At 49.5% G+C, this 22050-nt stretch overlaps 1 protein-coding gene across 10 annotated transcripts in view; it reads left to right on the top strand.

Annotated features, from left to right (window-relative positions):
• MYH14 (myosin heavy chain 14) overlaps positions 1-22050 on the top strand; it is an 83951-nt gene that overhangs the window by 30390 nt on the left and 31511 nt on the right. For 5 of the 10 annotated variants that reach the window (XM_081031136.1, XM_081031138.1, XM_081031135.1 and 2 more), the window contains 14 exons: positions 903-1055; positions 1516-1689; positions 2030-2203; positions 3781-3895; positions 7581-7768; positions 10611-10732; positions 12267-12336; positions 12447-12607; positions 13689-13797; positions 15948-16079; positions 16941-17147; positions 18351-18488; positions 20216-20339; positions 20903-21074. In XM_081031136.1, coding sequence (XP_080887262.1) covers positions 903-1055; positions 1516-1689; positions 2030-2203; positions 3781-3895; positions 7581-7768; positions 10611-10732; positions 12267-12336; positions 12447-12607; positions 13689-13797; positions 15948-16079; positions 16941-17147; positions 18351-18488; positions 20216-20339; positions 20903-21074 — 2039 coding nt within the window. Of the gene's footprint in view, positions 1-902; positions 1056-1515; positions 1690-2029; positions 2204-3780; positions 3896-5707; positions 5831-7580; positions 7769-10610; positions 10733-12266; positions 12337-12446; positions 12608-13688; positions 13798-15947; positions 16080-16940; positions 17148-18350; positions 18489-20215; positions 20340-20902; positions 21075-22050 lie in introns of all 10 variants that reach the window. The other 5 variants (XM_081031132.1, XM_081031130.1, XM_081031133.1 and 2 more) reach the window with 2 other exon arrangements.

Below are 22050 nucleotides of genomic sequence, written 5' to 3' on the forward strand. Positions count from 1 at the left end.
GCCCTGGGGCTGGAGCAAGCTTGGCGAGTTGGGAATGTTAAGGAGGTCATTGAGACTAGAGAGTGGGGAAGAGGTTGGTTGAACCTGCAGTCAGAGAGGTTGGGAAGGGACAGATCATGCAGGATTTAGGGACCACAGTAAGGAGGTGAGTTTTATTCAGAGTGCAGCAGGTCAGCAAGGGTTTAAGCCAGGGAACAACTTGATTCAGTTTGTCTTTTGTGAAGACCCATTGTCTACTGTGTGAAGAATTGGGTCCAGGGAGCACAGGTGGAAGTGGGGAATCATGAGTAAGCTGCTGCAATAGTGACCAGGCAAACGACAATGCGACTCAGACCAGTGTGGCAGCAGTGGGAGTGGAGAGAAATTAACACAAGCTAGAGGTTTTCAGAATCCAGGTTTTGGGCGAAAGCCTCTGTTTGGCCCCAAGCTGGACTTGAGGTACTAGGACAAAGAAGACACAGTGGGGAAGATGAGGACTAAACTTTGGGGGTCATTCTGACCTAGGTGCCACTCTTACCTGAGGTACTATTGTTAGGATCCATTTTAAAGATAAATAAATGGGCACAGAGAGGTTTATTCACATGTCTGAGGTCACACAGCCACTACTTGGCAGAGCCAGGATTCAAACACAGGTTGCCAGGCTCCAGAGACCATCCTCTTAACTGTTACGCTGTTGAAATTGGTTCAAGGGGTGGGAAGGATTAATGAACTAATGGGCTAATGGGCCCTGAGCACTTCACACAGTGCCTGGCACACAGTAGGATTTCAATAATGGTTGGCTGTTTGTTGTTCATTGCATCATTCTTGAGGGGCTCGGTCCCCACCCAGTGTTTTCTTGCCTGGGGGTGGACTGAGGCCACTGATGTGCAGACCCAGCCCTCACTGTGTCCCCTGCCCGGTAGGCTGACTTCGCGCTGGAGGCCCTGGCCAAAGCCACCTACGAGCGCCTCTTCCGCTGGCTGGTTCTACGTCTCAACCGTGCTTTGGACCGTAGCCCCCGCCAGGGCGCCTCCTTCCTGGGCATCCTGGATATCGCCGGCTTTGAAATCTTCCAGGTCTGCACTTTGTGCCGCCAGAGGGCCAGGAGGGGCCATCACTCCGGCCCTGTTCCTCTTGCTCTGGGTTCCCATCCCCCCTTGTTGGGTTCCCGTCCCCCCTCTCTGTTCCCATCCCCCCTTGCTGGGTTCCCATCCCACCTCTCTGGGTCCCCGTCCCCTCTCTCTGGGTCCAGTCCCCCGTCTCTGGGTTCCCATCCCCCCTCTCTGGGTTCCCATCCCCCCTCTCTGGATCCCCATCCCCCCTCTCTGTGTTCCCATCCTCCCTCTCTGTGTTCCCATCCCCCCTCTCTGGGTTCCCATCCCCCTCTCTGGGTTCCCATCCCCTCTCTGGGTCCCCGTCCCCTCTCTCTGGGTCCCCGTCCTCTATCTCTGTGTTCCCGTCCCCCATCTCCCCGGGCCCCCATACTCTCTCTCCGGGTCCTGGCCCCTCTCTTACACATCCCCTCATCCTCTACAGTTGAACTCCTTCGAGCAGCTGTGCATCAACTACACCAACGAGAAGCTGCAGCAGCTCTTCAACCACACCATGTTCGTCCTGGAGCAGGAAGAGTACCAGCGCGAGGGCATTCCCTGGACCTTCCTCGACTTTGGCCTTGACCTGCAGCCCTGCATCGACCTCATCGAGCGGCCGGTGAGCCCGTGGCACCGCCTCCCACCCCACCCCCATACCCACCTGCAGTACCGACCATGGCCGTGGTCCAGCTCCTCACCCTGCTGGCCTCAGGCCTCCCCATCAGGAAAACGCAGAAAATGACATCGGTCCGTGTGACCACTAGATAATACAACCTGAAATGTGCCTGCCACAGGGCCTCACTTGAATCAAAGGGCTAACTGACAGCTGTAACTGTAACTATTGTTCTCACTCACATTTGGTTGTAAGTCCAAGTGTCACGAGAACTAATAATTAGCCGCAACCGATGTGTCCAATATTTGGTGATCTGACTTAGTCTCCCCTTCCTGTCAATGGCCAGGCCAACCCCCCCGGGCTCTTGGCCCTGCTGGACGAGGAGTGCTGGTTCCCAAAGGCCACAGACAAGTCCTTTGTAGAGAAGGTGGCCCAGGAGCAGGGTGGTCACCCCAAGTTCCAGCGGCCGAGGCACCTGCGAGACCAGGCCGACTTCAGCGTCCTGCACTATGCGGGCAAGGTAGGGTGGGGGCCCAGCCTTGGGGCACGTGCGCGGGAGTGGGGACCACTTGGCTCCAAGTATAGGGAGGGTACAGAAAGAAAGCAGGGGCCACCAGATGTCCACTGGGACAACATACCAGGGCAGGGACCAGGAAAGTCCTAGGTGGAGTGAGGACTCCACCTTGCTGATGAAGTCAGCAAAGCTTCCACAAGGAGAGGGTATTTGTGGTGGGTTTTGAGGGATGGATAGGAGTTGACGAGATGGAGAATTATGTGCATTTTATCCACTCATTTGGAAAACATATGCTTTTTGTGTGCTCAGCCCTTTGTTGAGTAAAGCTAAGGCTCCAAGTCAGACATGGGTTCTGTTCTCACAAAGGTCCTTATCTGGAAGGGACACAAATAAAGACTATTAGGACATAAAGGTGATGGGTGCTTTCATGGGGACAGCTAAGGGCAGTGTCAAAGCCCAGAGGAGGAATGCCATGGGAAGTTTTTCACAGAGGAGAATAATGCTGGGTCTGAAATCTAAACCAAGGATCACCAAACACTTTCTGTAAATAGTTTCAGCTTTGTGGGCCAGTCTCTGTCACAACCACACAATTCCATTGTAGCATGAAGGAAGCCACAGATAATACATAAATGAATATATAAATGAAGGTTGTAGTCCAATAAAACTTTACATACAGAAAGAAGTGGGCTGTACTTTGTTTCCCCTAAAATAAGACCTAGCCAGACATTCAGCTCTAATGTGTCTTCTGGAGAAAAAATTAATATAAGACTCGGTCTTATATTATGTTAGATAAGACCCAGTCTTATAGTAAAAAAAGACCACGGCTTATATAAATTTTTGCCTCAAAAGACACATTAGAGTTGATTGTCTGGCTAGGTCTTATTTTCGGGGAAACACAGTAGTTTGTTGATCCCTGGTCTAAATGATGAGTAACAGGTAGCCAGAAAGGATGGGAGAAGGGTGGGAAGGGCTCTCCAGGCAGAGGGAACAGCATACACAAATGTTGGGAGGCAGAAGCCCCATGTGTTTGTGTCTAGCATTCTGTGCCTTTTCCATACATTTTCTAAGACCTCTCGAGAGCCCAGCCCTGTGCTGGGCTGAGTCAGACCTGGGTCCTGGCCTCAGGCAGCCCCTGTCTGGTGGAGGGAACATGTAGAGGGAGTTGTAGTGGTCATAACTGTGACCCTGGGAGCCTCAAAGCAAAGCCCTGAGTACTTGGAAGGAGCCAGCCATGAGAAAATCCACAGCGAGGGAATCCGAGGCAGTGGGGACAGCAGGGGGAAAAACGCTGAGGTGGAAATGCACTGGCACGTTTGAGGAACAGTGCGGAGGCCAGTGTGACTGGAGTAGAATGGATAAGGAAGTGCTGGTAGATGAGATGGTAGAGGTGGGCAGGGAAGTGAGGGAGAGGACCATGCTGGTGGAGGGTGCAGTTCAGAATATGGACACAAGGTGGCACCAATGCTCTCTTCTGTGATGAGCCCCGCAGCTGGGCATCTCAGAGCTTCTGGGAGGCTCCTTGAGATATCTGGAGTGCTAATGAACCTGCAAGTTCATCAACCTCAATATCTGACTTCATTCAGGTTGACTACAAGGCCAATGAGTGGCTGATGAAAAACATGGACCCTCTGAATGACAACGTCGCAGCCCTCCTGCACCAGAGTACGGACCGGCTAACTGCAGAGATCTGGAAAGATGGTGAGGATCAGCTTCCCCTGTCCCTGTCCCTGGAGCTCTGGGCATCCCTTCTCCGAAGCCACAGTATGAGCAACTGTGTTTCAGAGGCTGAGTTCTGAACCTGAGTTGTCTGCACAGAGGCAGAACTGATGTAGTCAGGTCAGTCTCACAATAATGTTCCTACTTAGTGATTGGTTGATTGATTGATATCTCAAGCAAGCATCATATTCAATGATATAACACTCCTCCTTAATCAGAAACAAGACAAGAATACCCACTGTCAACACTGCTGTGAAACACTGTTTTGGTGATACTGGCCTATGCAATCAGACCAGAAAAACAAATAAGTATGTGAATATTGTAAAGAAAGAGATAACTTATTATTTGTAGATGGCATTGATCCCTTGAAAAATCAAGAGATTTGACTGAAAAAGAATTAATAACAAGAAAACGCAGAAGAGTGGTATTTTACAGATTGGTCAACGTTTAGGCTTTGCTTACTTTGCTTTTTCACGAAGTTCCCTTCAGGAACCCCGAGAAGAAGACAGGAGCAACAGATCTAGATATAGTTTTAGAGGGTTTTCTTGCTCCAAAAAGACCCATCAGACTGAATTTAGCCATTAGTCTTTTCGAAATCACACTTCCAAGAGGCATGGGCAGAAAAGCCAAATGTCTTTGTGGTAGGGCCCTGCATTTTCCCAAGCTTTGTCTGTTGCCATCCCCTTCATCCTTAGAGGAGGTTTGAGAGATGGTTTAATGCGATTGGCAGGGCTAGCATCTTGATTTTTCCTGATTCCAGCTTTCTTGAATCTGTCAGTTTGCCTTAATCTTTTATTGAAGTGAAAAGCATAGTTGTAGAAGTGCTAGCCCATACAATTAGACAAAGGAACAAAATAAACAAGATAAGTGGTTCCCAAAACGAACTCACAAAGCAAAAATGTTATGGGGTACCTTGATCTTGTGAGCTGATTTTAGAAAGAGAAATTTGATATTTGTTTCTCATATACTTTACATGAGAAGGATTGAAAAGTCTCATTTGATGTTCAGCAGCAAAACCAGATTCTGCTATGAGAATCGTCTCCTTCAGGCTGAAAATCTTCCCCTTCCCAACTTCTTTAAAATCTGTGCCTCATTCATGGATACACGTTGGTCCCCAGTGATCCCCCATATTCCCCACCCCATATATTCCTGGATCTCAAAGGATTCCAAGAGAGACACTGGAAGCAGTAAAGCCTCTTGAGTCCTAGTCTGGAACCTGGCAGTGTTACTTTTCCGCAGTTCTCCTGAATAAAGCAGTCACAGGCCAGCTCAGATTCGAGGAGATGCAAGTCACAGAGAGGGTGGGAAATTGGGGCCATTTTTTCATCAGTTTCTATTACAGTTGCCCTGAACCCAGAGTTGGGTGCCCAGCATCCTGGAAGCCCAGGGGAAAAGGCAAATGAGACAAGTTCTCCTCAAGAGAGGCAAACACAAGCAGGGTGAAAGCATTGAGTTAGTCCTCGAGCTTCCTGGCAGCCAGGGCAAAAATGGATACCTAATGAAACATACAGAGCCAACCTCTAGGGAGAGAGCTTTTCCCCCTGGCACTGAGTTTTCACAGAGGACATTCGTCCTTTCAGTCAACGTTGCTGCCCTGAGTGGATAGACACAAAGGTGAACAGTCCCGTCTCCTTGGCTTTAAATGTTTATGACCAGCACTCAGGTTTTCCCTCCTGCTTTGCCCTGTGCTGTTGACTAATAACCCTCTCTCTTTTTCTTCCTGCCACCTTCTTTCCTTCCTCTCTTCTCATGCTACTTCCTTTGCATTTTCCTCCATCTGTCCTCATCCCCCAGAAAATGGGGGCTTACAGCAGTTCTCTTTCCTTGGCTCCTTCCCACCGCCACCCCCAGGATCTTCAGGGAGGCACAGCTCTGCCATTTCTCCGCCAGGGGGTGGGTGTTGCTCTGCATCGATGGGTGAGATTTGCTGGACAAGGAGGGTGGGTCTGTTGGACTGGGAACCTGGTGTTGAACCTAGTTTTGTCCCCTCTGCTCTCCATAAGGAGGTTTCTCATGCTTCTTCTTCCTCCTTGTCAGCTCCCTTAGCAGTTTTCAGACTGAATGCCTCCTTCTAACCAAACTGCATGTAAAACTGTGATAGTATCAGCTGAAATTTATTGATTGTTTACTATGTTCTGTGCACTGTGCAAAGCCCTTTTACGATTATTAATACATAGAACCCTCTAGCAACCCCATGAGGCAGGTGTTAGTATATTGCCCCATTACACAGATGAGGAAATTGAAGCACAGAGAGGTTAAGTGACCAGCGCAAGGTCACACAGCCAGTAAGTGGCACAGCTGGGATTTGAACCCAGGACATCGGATCCCAGAGTCTTAGCTTTTACCTGTGTTATAAGAACTTAATAAGTGATAATTAACATTTTGATGATAATTGGAAGTATGGCGGTGGGAGGGAGAGTTGAACCTGGGGAGGAAAATGCCATATCTGAGCCCCCACCATACACCAGATCCAGCCTAAGTGCAGAATATCTGGTTGACCTCTGATGACCATCATCATTGGAGACAGCAGGACATCAGATTTTGGGCCAGCTGCAGGATCCTGAGAAACATGGCATGATTCGATCATTGAATTTGAGAAAAGGAATGAGTGTTTCTCACTAGCTTAAGTGACACCATCAAATGACAATAGAGAAACAGAGTTATCACGAAATCCTGCCTTTCTAGAAAAATGCTCAATATGGAGGCAGAATATTTCAAATATTTAATGTAAAAGCCAGGCTTTATTACATTTTTAATGTGTCTGTTTCAGGTTCCTAAAAACGCAATTGTGCTGTTTGTGATTATCCTTTTCCCTCTCTGTGCCTCTGTTTCCTCATCTGTAAAATGGGGCAATTCTTTTTTAAAAAATATTTTATTGGGGACTATTGGGGAATAGTGTGTTTCTCCAGGGCCCCTCAACTCCAAGTTGTTGTCCATCAGTTGTGGAGGGCGCAGCTCAACTCCAAGTCCAGTCACCGTTTTCAATCTTAGTTGCAGGGGGCACAGCCCACCATTCCATGCGGGAATTGAACCGGCAACCTTGGTGTTGAGAGCTCATGCTCTAACCAACTGAGCCATCTGGCTGCCCCACCGGCAGCTCAGTGGCAGCTCGTTGTCTTCATTCTAGTTGTGGAGGGTGGAGCTCACTGGCCCATGTGGGAATCAAACCCACAACCCTGTTTGTTGTTCAGAGCTCGCACTCTAACCAGCTGAGCCATTGGGCCTCCAAAATGGAGCAATTCTTACAGGCCCATAAATAAGCCATTGTATGTAAAGTGCTTTGAGCAGTGCCTGGCAGAGAATGTGTGCTAAATAAACATTTGCTATCGTCATTGTCATTTGTCGATAAGGAAAATGGAGATCATATCCTTGAGGAGAAGAGGTGTCAGAGGACAGGGTTCAAGAGGACTCCCACTGCCTGGGTTCAAATCCTAGATCTGCAGTTTCTAAGCTGTGTGGACTTGGGCACAGTCTTCTACCTTTCTGAGCCTCAGTTTGCCTGTTAGTCCAATGGGGCTGGTAATACCTACCTTAGCAGTCAGTGTGAGTTATTTCATATGTAAACTGTCAGATCCTATAAATAATAAGACCCTTGACCTTTGGCCAACCCAGCCTCCTCCATACCCGATCCCATTCTCTCCCTACATCTGATTTCCTCTTCACACAGTGGAGGGCATCGTAGGTCTGGAGCAGGTGAGCAGCCTTGGGGATGGCCCACCGGGTGGCCGCCCCCGCCGGGGCATGTTCCGGACAGTGGGACAGCTCTACAAGGAGTCTCTGAGCCGCCTCATGGCCACACTCAGCAACACCAACCCCAGCTTCGTCCGCTGTATTGTACCCAACCATGAGAAGAGGGTAAGTGACCCAGCCCGGGGATTGGGTAAAGGCCTGGCTGCTGGACTTGGCTGGAGCCACATCTGGTCTCAGGCTCACCTCTGACTGGCTGTGTGACTTTGAGTGAGTTATTTCCCCTCCCAGACTCAATGCCCTGTTCGGAAAGTTCATTCATTTATGGGGACTTAAATTTTATTGAGCACCTACTAAGTGCCAGGTACTAGGGATACATTAGAGAGAGAAGCACAGCCAACCCCTATTCTCACAGTCTGGGGAACACAGACATTCAACTAAGTACCCACAATGAACGTCCAATGGAATTTGTAGGGGTGGCAAGTGTCACATAAAGTTTGATCTGGTCAGTGAAGTCACAGAAGGCTCCCTGGAGGAAGTGTCAACTGAGCTCTGAAGGATAAGTGTTATGCTGAGCAGAACAGCTCATGCAAAGGTCCTGTGGTAGGTCAGAGCATGGAAGGTCCAAGACATAGAAAGAAGGCTGTCGGAGCTGGAGCTGTCACATAGGTGTGGGGAGACCATGCCTGGCCTCCCAGCACACCGAAAGTTTTTTTTGTTGGGAAAATCAGAAAACAGGCTCTGTAGAGAACGGTCAACATGAGTGGAAAATGAGACCACAAAATTAGGTGCTCGAGGCTTACATTGTCCTCAGAAAGTAGCTGTGGTTATTGGGTGGGTGGATCTCTGTGTGTGTATCTTTTCTCTTGTCTGCAAACACCATATTTTATCAAATCTAAGACACTTTTATTTCTGACATTTTAGCATCTCTGAAATTGGGATGTGGCTTATAATCAATGGCTTGTCACTTTAATTGACAGTGCTTTTTCTTTCTTGGTCGTATATAAAATAACTGTGTCTTACAATTGATGGTAGCTTATATTTGATGAAATATGGCACACGTGGACAGCCATTTCTCTAAGAAGCCTTGGTCCTTTTTAGTGGAGAATGGTACTTAGAGTCTAAGATCTGGGTGCTAGGTGCACTCAGTGGTATTAGGGTGTCACTCCCAGGACCTCTCAGTAAACAGCTATGTATATATGCACAAATGTATATACATGCATATACATAGGTATACACATGTACACATGTATATGTATATACACATTTACTTTTATATTTATTCTTAGAACTAGCTTTCTGTATTGAAAGCCATGAATTCATACCAGTATGTCAAGTCCAGCCCAATGTCACAGAGTTCATTGTAACTGTTTCCCCTTTACAAATTTGTAACTCTTTTCTTTTTTTTGCAACAAGGAGAAACTGAGTCCTATAATATAGTACATATTTACTTGTTTTCTGAGTCCCCTTTTATGTAACCAACCTCCTGACTTTGCTGGGCTTCTCCCTTCTTGAGCCTGCCAAATGTTTTTTCAAAGAGTGGGATGGAGGAAGGAAAGAAGGAAGGAAGAAAACAAAATGTTCTTGTGAGACCTTCCTATTTGTTGTTTCCAATTCCCAGCCATTTTCAGCTATTTCTCTGGGGCTCTTTTGATTGTGAGAGTGTCAACTTTGGCTTAAGCAAAAGTGAGAATGTATATGTTCACATAATTGAAAATTCCACTAGTGGGTTCATTTATAGCTGAATCCAGGTGTTCAAATGGTGGTGTCAGGAATCTTTTTCCTTGTTTTGGATCTGCTTTTCTATGTGTTGCCTTCTATCTGAAGAAATCTCTCTCTTCCTCCTGGGAGTGGCATGGCAGCCTGCAGTGGCTCCAGGCTTTCATTCTTCTTGTTCAGCAACCCTAGGGGAAAGAGAGGACCTCTTGCCTAGTGGCTCTAGCACAAGTCCCAGGGCTGGCTCTCATTGGCCAGGATGGCTCTTGGGCCCATCCCTGGACCAGTCACTCTGATTGGCCAGGCCTGGGTCACATGACCATGCATGGAGCCATGGTAATACCAGTTCTATACACTTATGGACTGAGACCAGAGGGGGAGGGATCACTCCCACCCACAATATTGAAGCCTTATCGCCAAGGAATACAGGATATATATAGTTATAGGGAAACAGAAACTCCTTTTTGCCAGAACATGAATAAACCTGAGGGCGGGGACTTTTATCTCTTTTATCACAGCTGAGTCCCCAATACCTAGAACAATGCATGGCATACAGTGAATATTCCATAAATGTTTACTGAATGCATAAATATTAGACAAGCCTAGGTGGCCCTAGAAAAAGATCCAGACTTGTGGTTTGCATGTTTTACTTCCTACCCTCCAGAAATTCAGATTCTGCCCTGGGCTAGGGCCGAAGCGTTGGATTTTTGGTTTGTTTGAAGTTTCCCAGGAGGTGCCAGTGTGTTGCTTGTGCCGAGAATAGCTAATCTAGAAGGTTCCATAACAAACTGGGGAATTGTGTTGACTACTCTAGGGGCTGGAGCAAGGCCAAAGTTCTCTTTTGGAAGGTATCATTTAAATTTTTGTACTGTTTAGATTTTTATCATTTTTACCCAAAATAATGACTTACGGGCTTTGTTCACACACCACCTTGGCCGACTCTCCTACATGCTAATTCAGCTTCCCTAGCCTTCCTCCCTTCTGTCCTTCGCATCTATTGTTATTTACTTCTTTCGTTTATTAATGATTTCTTGACCACATTTATCGTCAGTCTTTCCCAGTGGACTGTGAGCTCCCTCAGGGCAGGGATTTCTGCCTGACATGTAGTAGGTGCCCAGTAAATTAGGTTGAACAGTATGAAATGGCCAACCATTTTTCGAGGGGCCAAAATGGCCATTCCCCCTGGTTTCCCTGGGCTGCTGTCCTCCAATGAGTGATACCCTCCCATCCAATGAGTGGCGCGCCTCCCCCAGTGGCCACCGCTGACCCCTCGTGTACGACCCTCTCTCTGCAGGCCGGGAAGCTGGAGCCCAGGCTGGTGCTGGACCAGCTGCGCTGTAACGGCGTTCTGGAGGGCATCCGTATCTGCCGTCAGGGCTTCCCTAACCGCATTCTTTTCCAGGAGTTCCGGCAGAGGTGAGCTGGGTATGGGATGGGGGGGCTTCGATCTGGAAGCCACCATACTTGTGTCCCAAGTCCCCCACTGCTACTTCTGAGCCAGGGGACTCCAGGCAAGTTCCTGAGGTTTACTGGGCCTTAGTTTTCTCCTCTGTGATGTAGGAGAGCAATACCTACTCGGTGTGCTCCCTGAGAGAAAGGGCGTACAGTGCTCTGCGGCAATCGGCATTTCTTTAAAAATGCAGTGGAATAGGATAAAACAAAAAATATCAACACACAAGGGGCAATAATATGGTAAATATTATAATAGAAACTATACCTCATACAAGCCGCATTTAGCAGCACTGTCCAGAAATAGAACATGAACCCTATATACAATCTAAAATTTTCTAGTAGTCATATTTTTTAAAGTAAAAAGAAACAGGCAGAATTAATTTTGACATTTTATTTAATCCAATACACCCCAGATATTAGATAATATTAACGTGTAGTCAGTATAAAAATTGATAGTGAGATATCGTGCATACTTTTTTCCCTACCAAGTCTTCAAAATGCGGTATGTCTGACCCATAGCACATTTCAGTTCGGACACTAAATTTCCAGCCGTCAAGTGAAATGTATGTAGTCCTATCAAAACAGCAAAGTGTGTTTAACAGAAAAATATTTTACACTGCTTCAGTTTTTAAATTGAAATTTCACTTAGTGTAAATTAGATACAATTAAAAACCCAGTTCCTCAATTGCCCAGGCCACATGTCAAGGGCTCAGTAGTCACATGTGGCCGGCCAATCGCTGCTGTATTGGTCAGTGCAGGTGTGTAGTTTGCTACTCAAAGTGTGGTCCCCGCACCAGCATCTCCTGGCAGCTTGTTAGAGATGCAAGTTTTCAGGCCCCAGCCCAGTCTTACTGAACTAGGATCTGCATTTTAACAAGATCCCTGGTGATTGAGAAACACACACATACACACACTTTTCTTGATCACCAATCATAAAACAATGTATATCATATTTGACAGGTATATGTATGTATATTGTATATATAACACACTTTATTTTATATGAAATGTCAAGATCCAGCAGGGGAAAGGCTCTGAGGACAGACACGTATGTGTTTATAAAATGTATCATCTTTACTCTGAATGGCACTCAGAAATTTGAACGAAACTGATTTAAAGTACTTAACTCAAGGCCTGACACATAAGAAGTATTCAAAAACTTCAGCTGCTTTTTCTGCGTGGGTTATTCTCACATTTCCATCCTGAGACCCACTGCAGTTCTATGTCTCGATGAAATACGGTGGTGATGTAATAAAACACTTAGTCAGCACGTGGTAAGTGTCCAGGGAGGGAAAGCCTTTATTGTCAGTGTCATTGGTGGTAATATTAACGTTTCTAGCCCGGTGTGTGGCACTCAGTAAATGATTGAATGTTCATTTTTCTTACTGTTCTTGTTATTAGCATCATTGTTATAGCCATTTGTCACTCTGAGCACCGTGCCGGCCAGGGTGACAGTTTGCTGTAACTCTTCTCCCCCACCCCTCCCCGCCCACTGTAGGTATGAAATCCTGACACCCAATGCCATCCCCAAGGGCTTTATGGATGGGAAGCAGGCCTGTGAGAAGATGGTGAGTGTGTGTGTGTGTGTGTGTGTAGTCCCAGGTATGGAGGAGGGGTGCTGGGACGTCCCCTGTCATTGCCCCTCCTCGTCCTCACCCATTCCCTCCGCCCCTCACAGATCCAGGCCCTGGAACTGGACCCCAACCTCTACCGTGTGGGGCAGAGCAAGATCTTCTTCCGGGCGGGGGTCCTGGCCCAGCTGGAAGAGGAGCGGGACCTGAAGGTCACAGACATCATTGTGTCCTTCCAGGCAGCTGCCCGAGGATACCTGGCTCGCAGGTGGGGCACTACACTGTCTCCTGGAGTCCCATTGGCTAAGGCTGGGACAGGCAGGGTTGACCAGATAGCTCCAGATAGCAGGGCCTCCAAGATGGTAGAATGGCTGAGAGACAAAGGGATAGAGTCGCTTGATGCCCAGGCTTCTTGTTCTGCAGTCCCTGAGGCCCCTGTGGGCAGGCCCATTGCTGAGCAATGCTGAGGACACCGAGAAAAGCTAGACTCCACCATATGGTCACTCCACCATAGGGTGACCAAGCATCCTGCTTTGCCCGGGACTGGAGGTTTCCCAGGACGTATGATTTTCAGGGCTGACACAGAGGAAGCCCCAGGTAATCCAGGTCAAGGTCGTCATCCTACTCGCCAATCCCTGAGGGACTCGAGTCTGAAAGGGGAGACATATACCAGCACAAAGTGTCACAGTCCGGGGCAAGATGTGCTTGGATGGGGGTCATACAAGTGCAGCGGAAGGCCCTGCAGACCAGGATGCCCCCAGGTTACACCTGATGACCCGGTGGGCAAAGGAGGATGGGAACGGTGTTCCAGGCAGGGCAACAGCTTGTGTGAAGGCCAGGTGATGTGTGAACCCAGCACACTTCTGGAATGTGGGAAGTTTGTAGGAGTGTCTCCTTTTCCCTTGGAACTGGCCCAGAGGAAGGATCAGAGGAAAAGGGACTCCCAGACACTAGGCTGAGGGTCCAGGACCTTGTCCAGGGACACAGGGGAGTCACAGGAGGGCTGTGAGCAGGGGAGGGGCAGGTGTAGAAAGATCCCTCTGGAGGCACATTGGGGATGGACTAAAGTCTGTGAGATTGGGGAGGAAGCTAGGGTGAGGGTCTAGGGGGGTGAAGATGAGGCCTGAACTAGGACTGGGGGGCCAGAGGGGAGGGTACGGGTCAGAGAGAGTTGAGGGCAAGAGGAGTGATGAACTGTACACAACAAGATTTACCAATACTACAATGATGCACACAGTAGGCATTTAATAATGTTTGGTTAGTTGAAGGGAGATTCACTCTGTTGCTAAGGGGGCTGGGCCTGGAGGGGCTGAGCACCCACCCTCCCACACGCCTGTTTCCCCACTCAGGGCCTTCCAGAAGCGGCAGCAGCAGCAGAGTGCACTGAGGGTCATGCAGCGGAACTGTGCGGCTTACCTCAAGCTGAGACACTGGCAGTGGTGGCGTCTCTTCATCAAGGTGAGGGCACTTGGGGAGATGAGGTGGCCTGAACAGCGAGGAGACAGGACTTTGGGGGCAGGTCTGCCTGAACAAGTGACTTCCTTTGTTTGGGCCTCAGTTTGGTGCATCTGTAAAATGGGACCATTCAGCCCAACCTTTGTTAACCAGGATTCTTTAGATAGCAAGTGACAAAAAAAATCTGACTCAAACAACATGAGTAAAAGATGCAGGATAGCTTCAGGTGCAGCTGGATCCAGGGCTGAGTTGGGAGTCCCGAGGACTCCCTCAGATTCAATGATTCCCTGGAACTCAGAAAAGCTGTTGTACTCATGGTTATAGTTTATTACAGTGAAAGGACAGAGATGAAAATCAGCAATAATGATTGGTGCACAGGGCAGAATCCAGGGGAGAACAGGTGCTTCCTGTTGTCTCTCCCAGTGAAGTCATTTAGACATAATCATATAGACATAATCTTCCAGAAACAATATTGCCTACTGGGGAAGTTCACCCGAGCCTCAGTATCCAGAGTTTTTATTGGGGACAGTCACATAGGCATGGTTGACCGCCCACGTGTTTGACCTTAGTCACTCAGTCTCCAGCACTCCAGAGGTCAAGTTGATACCACGTGGCAGAAGCCCCCCAGGTGAACAAAGTCACGCTTATCAGGAAGGATATTCCAAGGGTTTAGAGATTATCTCCCAGGAGCTGGGCAAGAGCCGACCGTGGGTTTTCGACAACTCAGGCCTACTGAGTTAACCCTTTATTGCACAAGGGCCCAAACAGTGATGTCAGTTATTCAACATTCTGTGTCTCCCATTTGGCTTTCTTCTGTGATGGTCACCTGCACACTTTCCCCCATGGGAGCCACCAGCAGATTGAGCCCCACTTCCTTAGCTAGGCCAGCAGGGGCTTTTCTTATCTCAGAGCTCAGAGTCCCAGGTTTCATTCTCATGGCTTGCTGGAATCATGTGACCATCCCAGACCAGTCCCTACACATCAGATGAGCCAGGCTGGTGTCATATGTCCACCTGAAACAGAGGGGCAGAGCCAGGTCTTCAGACCCTCTGTGAGCTTGGGGACAGTGTGTTCCCCTAATAGGGAACTGGACAGGAGGTAGGAGGGTGGAGATTTGGAGGTAAAAGCACCGCTGTTCAGTGTAATTCTGAATACAGTGTCTAAGCTGTCAGCCTATATGCCCTCAGCCAGTGTTAACTGAACACCTACTATGTTCCAGTAACTTTTTAGGGGATTGTGATAAGATGGTGAATAAAAACAGGCAGAGCTGTGCCCATGGAGCCCATGGTCTAGGGCAGGGGTCCGCAAACCCAGTGCAAGATGCCCGTTTTTGTAAATGCCCACTGGTTACTATATTACCTGTGGCTGCTTTTGCATTATAGCAGTTGAGTGGAGTTGTTAAAATAGAGACAGGATGGCCTGCAAAGCCTCAAATGTTTCCTAGCTGGCACTTTAAGAAAAAGTTTGCCTACCCTAGGTCAGGGGCTGGAGAGCAGGGAGAGTGGACAGGTAACAATGAATAAATCCCGCCAACAAATATAAAGTTATCGTTGTGATAAACGCTATGAATTAGGGCAGAAAAGAAAATAATAGAATAGAAAAAGACTTGCATGGAGAAGAATCAAGTAGAGCTAAGAGCTGAATAGAAAGCAACAGAACAAATTATCCGAGTGTATCCCGCTTAGCAAGGGGGAGGTGGTTTTGTGAAACTCACATTTTGGTTATTGATGTATGTGTGGTGCCGGTTAATCCCCCCTGAATCGCACCACGTAAAGTGAGATAGATATGGTCTGTCTCACCATAGACCTGGGACGAAGAACTTTGAGAAACAGTGTGGTACAGAATAGCAGCAGCCAGTGTCTGTTGTATGCACAGGTTTATTTAGCCAAAAAGGAACACGTTTAGGGCTGCTTGCCACGGACCCCTGACTGTTCTTTCCAAGTGTTAACTCATTCCGAAAACCTTGTGCAGTAGGGGCTGTTGTCACCCCCATCTTAGAGATGAGGACACTAATGTGCTTGTCTGAGTCTCTCAGCTAGCCAGTGGAGGAGCTGGCCTTGGAACCCAGGAATCCCACCCCGCTCACAGTGTGCGCTCTTAGCTCCTGGGCCATCCAGCCTCCCACCTATTCCGTTACCTTGACCTCCCCCTAGGTGAAGCCACTGCTGCAGGTGACGCGGCAGGATGAGGTGCTGCAGGCGAGGGCTCAGGAGCTGCAGAAAGTGCAGGAGCTACAGCAGCAGAGTGCCCGCGAGGCAGGCGAGCTCCGGACCCGCTTGACACAGGTACCAAGTGGGGCCGCGGGTGGGGTGTGGCTGTGGGCGGAGCCAAGTTGAGAGGGGCGGGGATTCCAGCTGAGCCGGATGTGCGCAGGGCAGGGCTGTGGGGAAAAGGGGTAGGATAGGGCAGAGCCAAGGCGTGCTGGGGTCCATTAGGATACAACATTATGTGGTGTGGCTGAGCCGTGATGTACAGGAGGCAGGGCCCTGGGGATGGAGCCAGGGTATTGGGTGGGGGGCTGATTCTGCCAAACCAAGATGCTCAGCGGGCTGGGCTCCAGGAGCTCTGCCATGTGGCAGGGCTATGGTTCACAGGCAGTGGACTATTGATTGATTGTTTCCTGTATTTCTGGCGTCTTAAAATAGTGCTGAAGCAAACCCCTTGAGCATTTGTCTGTTCACTGTTTCTGAACTATTTCCTTTGAGTAAATTGTTAGGCATAGGAGTGTGAAATGAGATGTGAGAGGAGTGAAAGGCCTCTCTCGGGCTGTCTGGAGGATGCACTGGGAGAGACAGAGACGGGGTGGAGGCCAGGAGTCTGGGAAAGAGGCTGGGGAGAGAATCCGCTGGGAGAGGATGAGGCCTGGCCTGTTGGGATTGGGGGGACAGGGGAGGGGACAGAGCGGAGAGAGTCGGGGGCTGGAGGAACGGGAGGGGCTGGGACTGATGGGCTGTGAGGAGAGGACGGCACTCAGGGGTCTGACTCTGTGACGAGAAGGATGTGGAGTCATCCCGCGATGGGGACCTGGGGTAGGAATGGCTTCGGGAGCTGTGTGTCAGAGCAGAGCAAATCGGGGCAGGAGGGACCTGGTGCTCCGTTGAAAGCCGTCCTGGGAGCTGACGACTGACCTCCTACCTCATCCCTAGCTGGAAGAGGAGCGCGCCCGCCTGGCAGAGCAACTGCGAGCAGAGGCAGAGCTGTGTGCTGAGGCCGAGGAGACCCGGGGGCGGCTGGCAGCCCGCAAGCAGGAGCTGGAGCTGGTCGTAGCAGAGCTGGAGGCCCGCGTGGGTGAGGAGGAGGAGTGCAGCCGCCAGCTGCAAAATGAGAAGAAGAGACTGCAGCAGCACATACAGGTCTGGTCTCCAAGTGCCCACAGGCCACCTCCCCCACCCTTCTGTCTACCCCCCCACCTTGCTTCTGCAAACCATGTCTCTTTGGACCATGAATCTGCAGAAACCTCAGCTCAAAGTGGCTTAAGCAAAAAGGATACTTTTTTGGTTCAAATCCTGGGGAACTCCAGCATGCATGAACTTCAGGCACGGCTGGATCCAGGTGCTGAAGTGATATCCTCTGGTCTCTGGCACTGTCCTTCTCCTGGGCATCTGCCTCTGAGCTGCTGCATTCACAGGCCGGCTGCCCCCTCCCCACCATGACTGCCCCTCAAAATCCAGTGTGTACTTCACACTTGTGGTACATCTCAACTCAGATGCTAAATTGTCTGGCAGTACTTCATCTGCATTTATGTTTCATAGCTTCTTCGGCTGAAAAAGTACATTACGTACCCAAGTTATTCCAAACATACTTAAAAGTTTTCCAGTGATTGTCTGTTTTTAAATTTAAAACAAAAAAAATTAAATGGAAAATTCAGTTGCTCAGTCACCCTGACCACATGTCAAGAGCTCAGGTGTGCTTTAATCAGCTCCTCTTTACCCCGTTGGTGAGGGAGAGATGCTGCCCTTCGGTCATGGAGATGGCCTAACACACCACACCCAACTCTGGACAAATGAGATAGACAGCAGTTTATTAGTCACAAAAACTCACAGCCTGAGGGAGGCCGACCCCACACCACAGAGAGCCACACAGGGGTGCCCTCAGGAAATAGAGTAAACAAGCTGTGGCTGTGGGAGGCAGCTGTGTAGCAACAAGAGGGTGAGGTGACCTCTGGTTCCTGCGCGAAGGTGTGATTGGTTTGTTTGCTTAAATTGTGAGGGCTGGCAGGCAACTGACGTCCACTACACAGGTGTAAGCAGGCACTGTGCCTGGTCCCATGGCTAGGGGACCTTATCCTTGGGAACAGAGCGGGTCGGAAGGCTTATGATTAGGCCATTTTAGGTTCTTCCAATTTTACCAGATGTCAAGGCATACACTAGGTAGTCAATAAATACTTGTTAAGCTAATGAATTAAACAAGAAGACTAGAAAGGGTTTGATCTTTCCCAGCCTCACCCAGAGTGTGGGTCTGTCTGAGTCAGAAACCCCGGGAGTCTGTACACTGTCTCCTCTACCCCAGCTCCCAGCCCCTGGGTCCTCACCACCCACCCCGCTTCCCTACTCCAGGAGCTGGAGACCCACCTCGAGGCTGAGGAGGGGGCCCGGCAGAAGCTGCAACTGGAGAAGGTGACGACAGAGGCAAAGCTGAAGAAATTTGAGGAAGATCTGTTGCTCTTGGAAGATCAGAATGCCAAGCTGAGCAAGGTCGGTGATGGCCTTGTGAGCCCCCAAGGGCAGAGGAGTGGGCGCATTGGTGGGCGTGTGGGTCCCTCTCTGCATCTGGCCCCAGCGACCTCCACCTCTGGGGTCTTTGTCGCTCTCAGTTTTAGCTGTGTTTCCCTTGAACCCTTTCTCTCCCCTTGCCACCCTTTGTCATACTGTCACTCAAGCAGGCATTTATTGAATAACTACTGTGTGTCATTACTTATTGCTGTATCACCAGACACCCCAAAGCCATGTGCTGCTGACCGATGATTCTGTGGGTCAGCAGTACAGGTCCTCCTCTGTCCTGCCTGTGGCTCTCTGGCAGTCATCCTCGCATGGTGGTGGGGGCTGGGTGTCTGATGTCTAGTTGCTCCTCCATGAGGCCTCTCTCCCCACAGGAGAGCCTGGATTTCTGACATGGCAGCTCAGGGCTCTGAGAAAGGGAAGAGAAGCATTCAGGCCTCTTAAAGGCTTAAGCCTGGAACTGACATAGTGTCACTTCCACTGAATTCTGTAGATCAGATTTTGGCAAATATTTTCTTTAAAAGGCCAGATAGTAAATAAATATTTGTGGACCACTCCATTTCTGTAACAACCATTCAGTTCTGCCATTGTAGCGTGAGAGCAGCCACAGACCGTACATAACCGAATGGGCATGCCTGTGTCCCAATAAAACTTTATTTATACAGACAGGCAGTGGGCCAGATTTGGCCTGCAAGCTGTGGATTGCAGACCACTGAGCTTAAAGCAGTCAGAGCTCCAAGAGGTGGGGAATTAGACTCCATCCCTGGATGGGGACCCAGCGAAGAATCTGCCACCATCTTTAATCTGCCACAGCTAAGTGTGGGCTAGGCACAGGGGATGTGGTATTGAACTAGCTAGAGAACCATCATGCCCTCGTAGGTGGGAGAAAGGGTTACCAGAGGAAGTAAACATAATCACATTTTGTGACTTAATTATAAACTATGTCAGAAAAGAACAGAAAATTGTGGAGAGGGTGGCCTGATCTGTTCCAGGGGTGGGCAGGGTGAACTTAGGCTTCCAGGAGGATCAGTGCCCTGAGTTGAGAGTTCAAGAATACACAGGAGTTTTCTGGAACATTCCTGTAGTACAATACCTATTCTGTTCTACTCTGTTCTATTTCCTTCGTTTTGAGGGTCATGCCCACATGGGATTTCCAAAACTGCTCATGGTGTGAAAAGTACTGCTCCAAGCCGGTGCTTCTCAAACTCCCATGTGCACGGGAATCACATGGGGAGCTTGTTAAGACGCAGAATCTGACGCAGCTGGTCTAGGGTGGAACCGAGACTTGCTGTCTCTAACAAGCTTCTGTTTGATTTGATGCTGCTTGTCCATGAACCATAGTTTGGGCAGTAGCAAGGGTCCAGACCTCACGTACGAATGCAGAAGATGTCCAAGAACGTTGGCTGCAGTGTTGTTTGGGAGAGCAAATGATTAGAATCACTCTCAGGGTCCCTCTGTGGGAAGGTGGTCAATGAATGGTGGTGCACTCCCAGTAATTGGCGTCTACACAGCAGTTGACAGATGTGCTGGTGAGTTGGGGTGGGTGTATAGACACTAGAGAATGGGAAGGGATGAAGGGCTTGGGAGCAGGAGGGTCAGGGAAGGATGGAGATGAGCAGAAAGGCAAATGAGAATGAGACCAAAGACGAGGGTCGGGTGGGGGTGCTGCTCCTGACGGCTCCCCCTTCTCTCACCGCCCGCAGGAACGGAGGCTACTGGAAGAGCGTCTGGCCGAGTTCTCATCCCAGGCTGCCGAGGAGGAAGAAAAGGTCAAGAGCCTCAATAAGCTCCGATTGAAATACGAGGCCACGATTGTAGACATGGAGGGTGAGTGCCCGCCCCCAGTAGGAAGCCATGGGGAGGCATCTTCTCGGGGAGTCTGCAGTGCCACGGCGCCTCAGTGGTCATATCTGCTACATGGGGGCAGGAAAGGAGGCTTGGGACAGAGTGGGTGTCCTCCCAGCTCTTACGTAGTTTCTGTCTCTCTCAATCCCATCTTATTGCTCTCTTTTTGGTGTCTTGGGTCTCTCTCTCTCTGACTGCCCCACTCACTTTTTCAGGCACTTTTTCTGGTCTCTGTCCCTTGCTGTAGACTCAGAATCAGAAGCAGAATGGAGCGATTGCAGGAGGAGGCTGGGGAGACGGGGAGGAGAGGACAGGGCAGAGACAGTTAGCGAGCCGGAGCAGGGGCTCTCATTGGAGGCAAGGAGGAGAGGACCGTGTCTGGGGGACACGGGTGCTCCCCAAGATGGGGAAGCTGGAATGAGAGGAGGCATAGAGGGAGATGCTGAGCCTGGCACCCTGCCTGTGCTGGGGCTGTGGGTCTCCGTGGGAGCTGCCAGGCCTGTGGGTGTGGAGCCCTCACACATGGCCCCCTCTCCCACCTCCAGACCGCCTACGGAAGGAGGAGAAGGGCCGCCAGGAGCTGGAGAAACTGAAACGGCGCCTGGATGGGGAGAGCTCAGAGCTGCAGGAGCAGATGGTGGAGCAGCAGCAGCGGGTGGAGGAGCTGCGGGCCCAGCTGGGCCGCAAGGAGGAGGAGCTGCAGGCTGCTATGGCCAGGTGCAGGGGGTGGGCTTGGTGGGGTATGCAGCATGGGCGTGTGGCCTGCCAGTGTGGGGGGCACGCCAGCGAGACCCTCCTGGGTGCCAAGCCACACCCCCCCACACATGTGCCACATACCCCTTCTGAGCCTCAGTGTCCCCTTGTGTAAAATGGCCCTAGCAAGAGGTCTAAGCCCACCTGGTTAAGGGAAAAGTGAAACAAAGTCCTGGTGTCTAGTAACTTACATAGTTCTGGGTGTGGAATTGGGGCAAGAAAATGTGATTTTTCCCCTCTCCCCTCCATCCCCGCCCCACTCAGCCTCCCAACACCACATAGGCTGTGATTTGATAAGTGGTCTAGCCGGCTTAGGAATCATGATCACTTATAATCACAGTCATTCACAATTACTGTACCAGATATGGTGCTGGGCATTTCAGATGCTTTTTACCCATTGTGCTTCATACAATCTGAGATGCTCTTGATTATAGAAAAAATGTGCCTCTTAGAATCTCTGGTACATTGTGTGTGTGTGTGTGTGTGTGTGTGTGTGTGTGTGTGTGAGTGTGTGTGTGTGTACCCTCAAGTTCAAATCCTGGCTCCTTCCCTTTCTGGCTACTGGACCTCACCCAACTGCTATCACCTCTCTAGCCTCAGCTTCTTCATCTGTAAAATGAAGTGACCTTACAAGTCACTCCTAGGATTAGTGTGGAGATTAAATAAGAAAGTCCTCATAAAATGCTTGGCACACCCTAAGCCCTAGGTAAATTCTGGGTGTGTCTGTTACTACTTGTTATTATTTTATTTATCTGTTCTTGTTATTTTTTTTTACATTGAAATGAAATTCACAGAACATAAAATCAATCATTTTAAAGTGTACAATTCAGTGGCATTTGGTACATTCACAATGTTGTGCAACTACCACCTCCATCTAGTTCCAGAACGTTTTCATCACCCCAGAAAGAAGCCTGGTACCCATTAAGCAGTCACTGCATTT

The sequence above is a fragment of the Rhinolophus hipposideros genome (genome assembly GCF_964194185.1).
Source record: "Rhinolophus hipposideros genome assembly, chromosome: 21".
Classification (NCBI taxonomy): Eukaryota; Metazoa; Chordata; class Mammalia; order Chiroptera; family Rhinolophidae; genus Rhinolophus; species Rhinolophus hipposideros.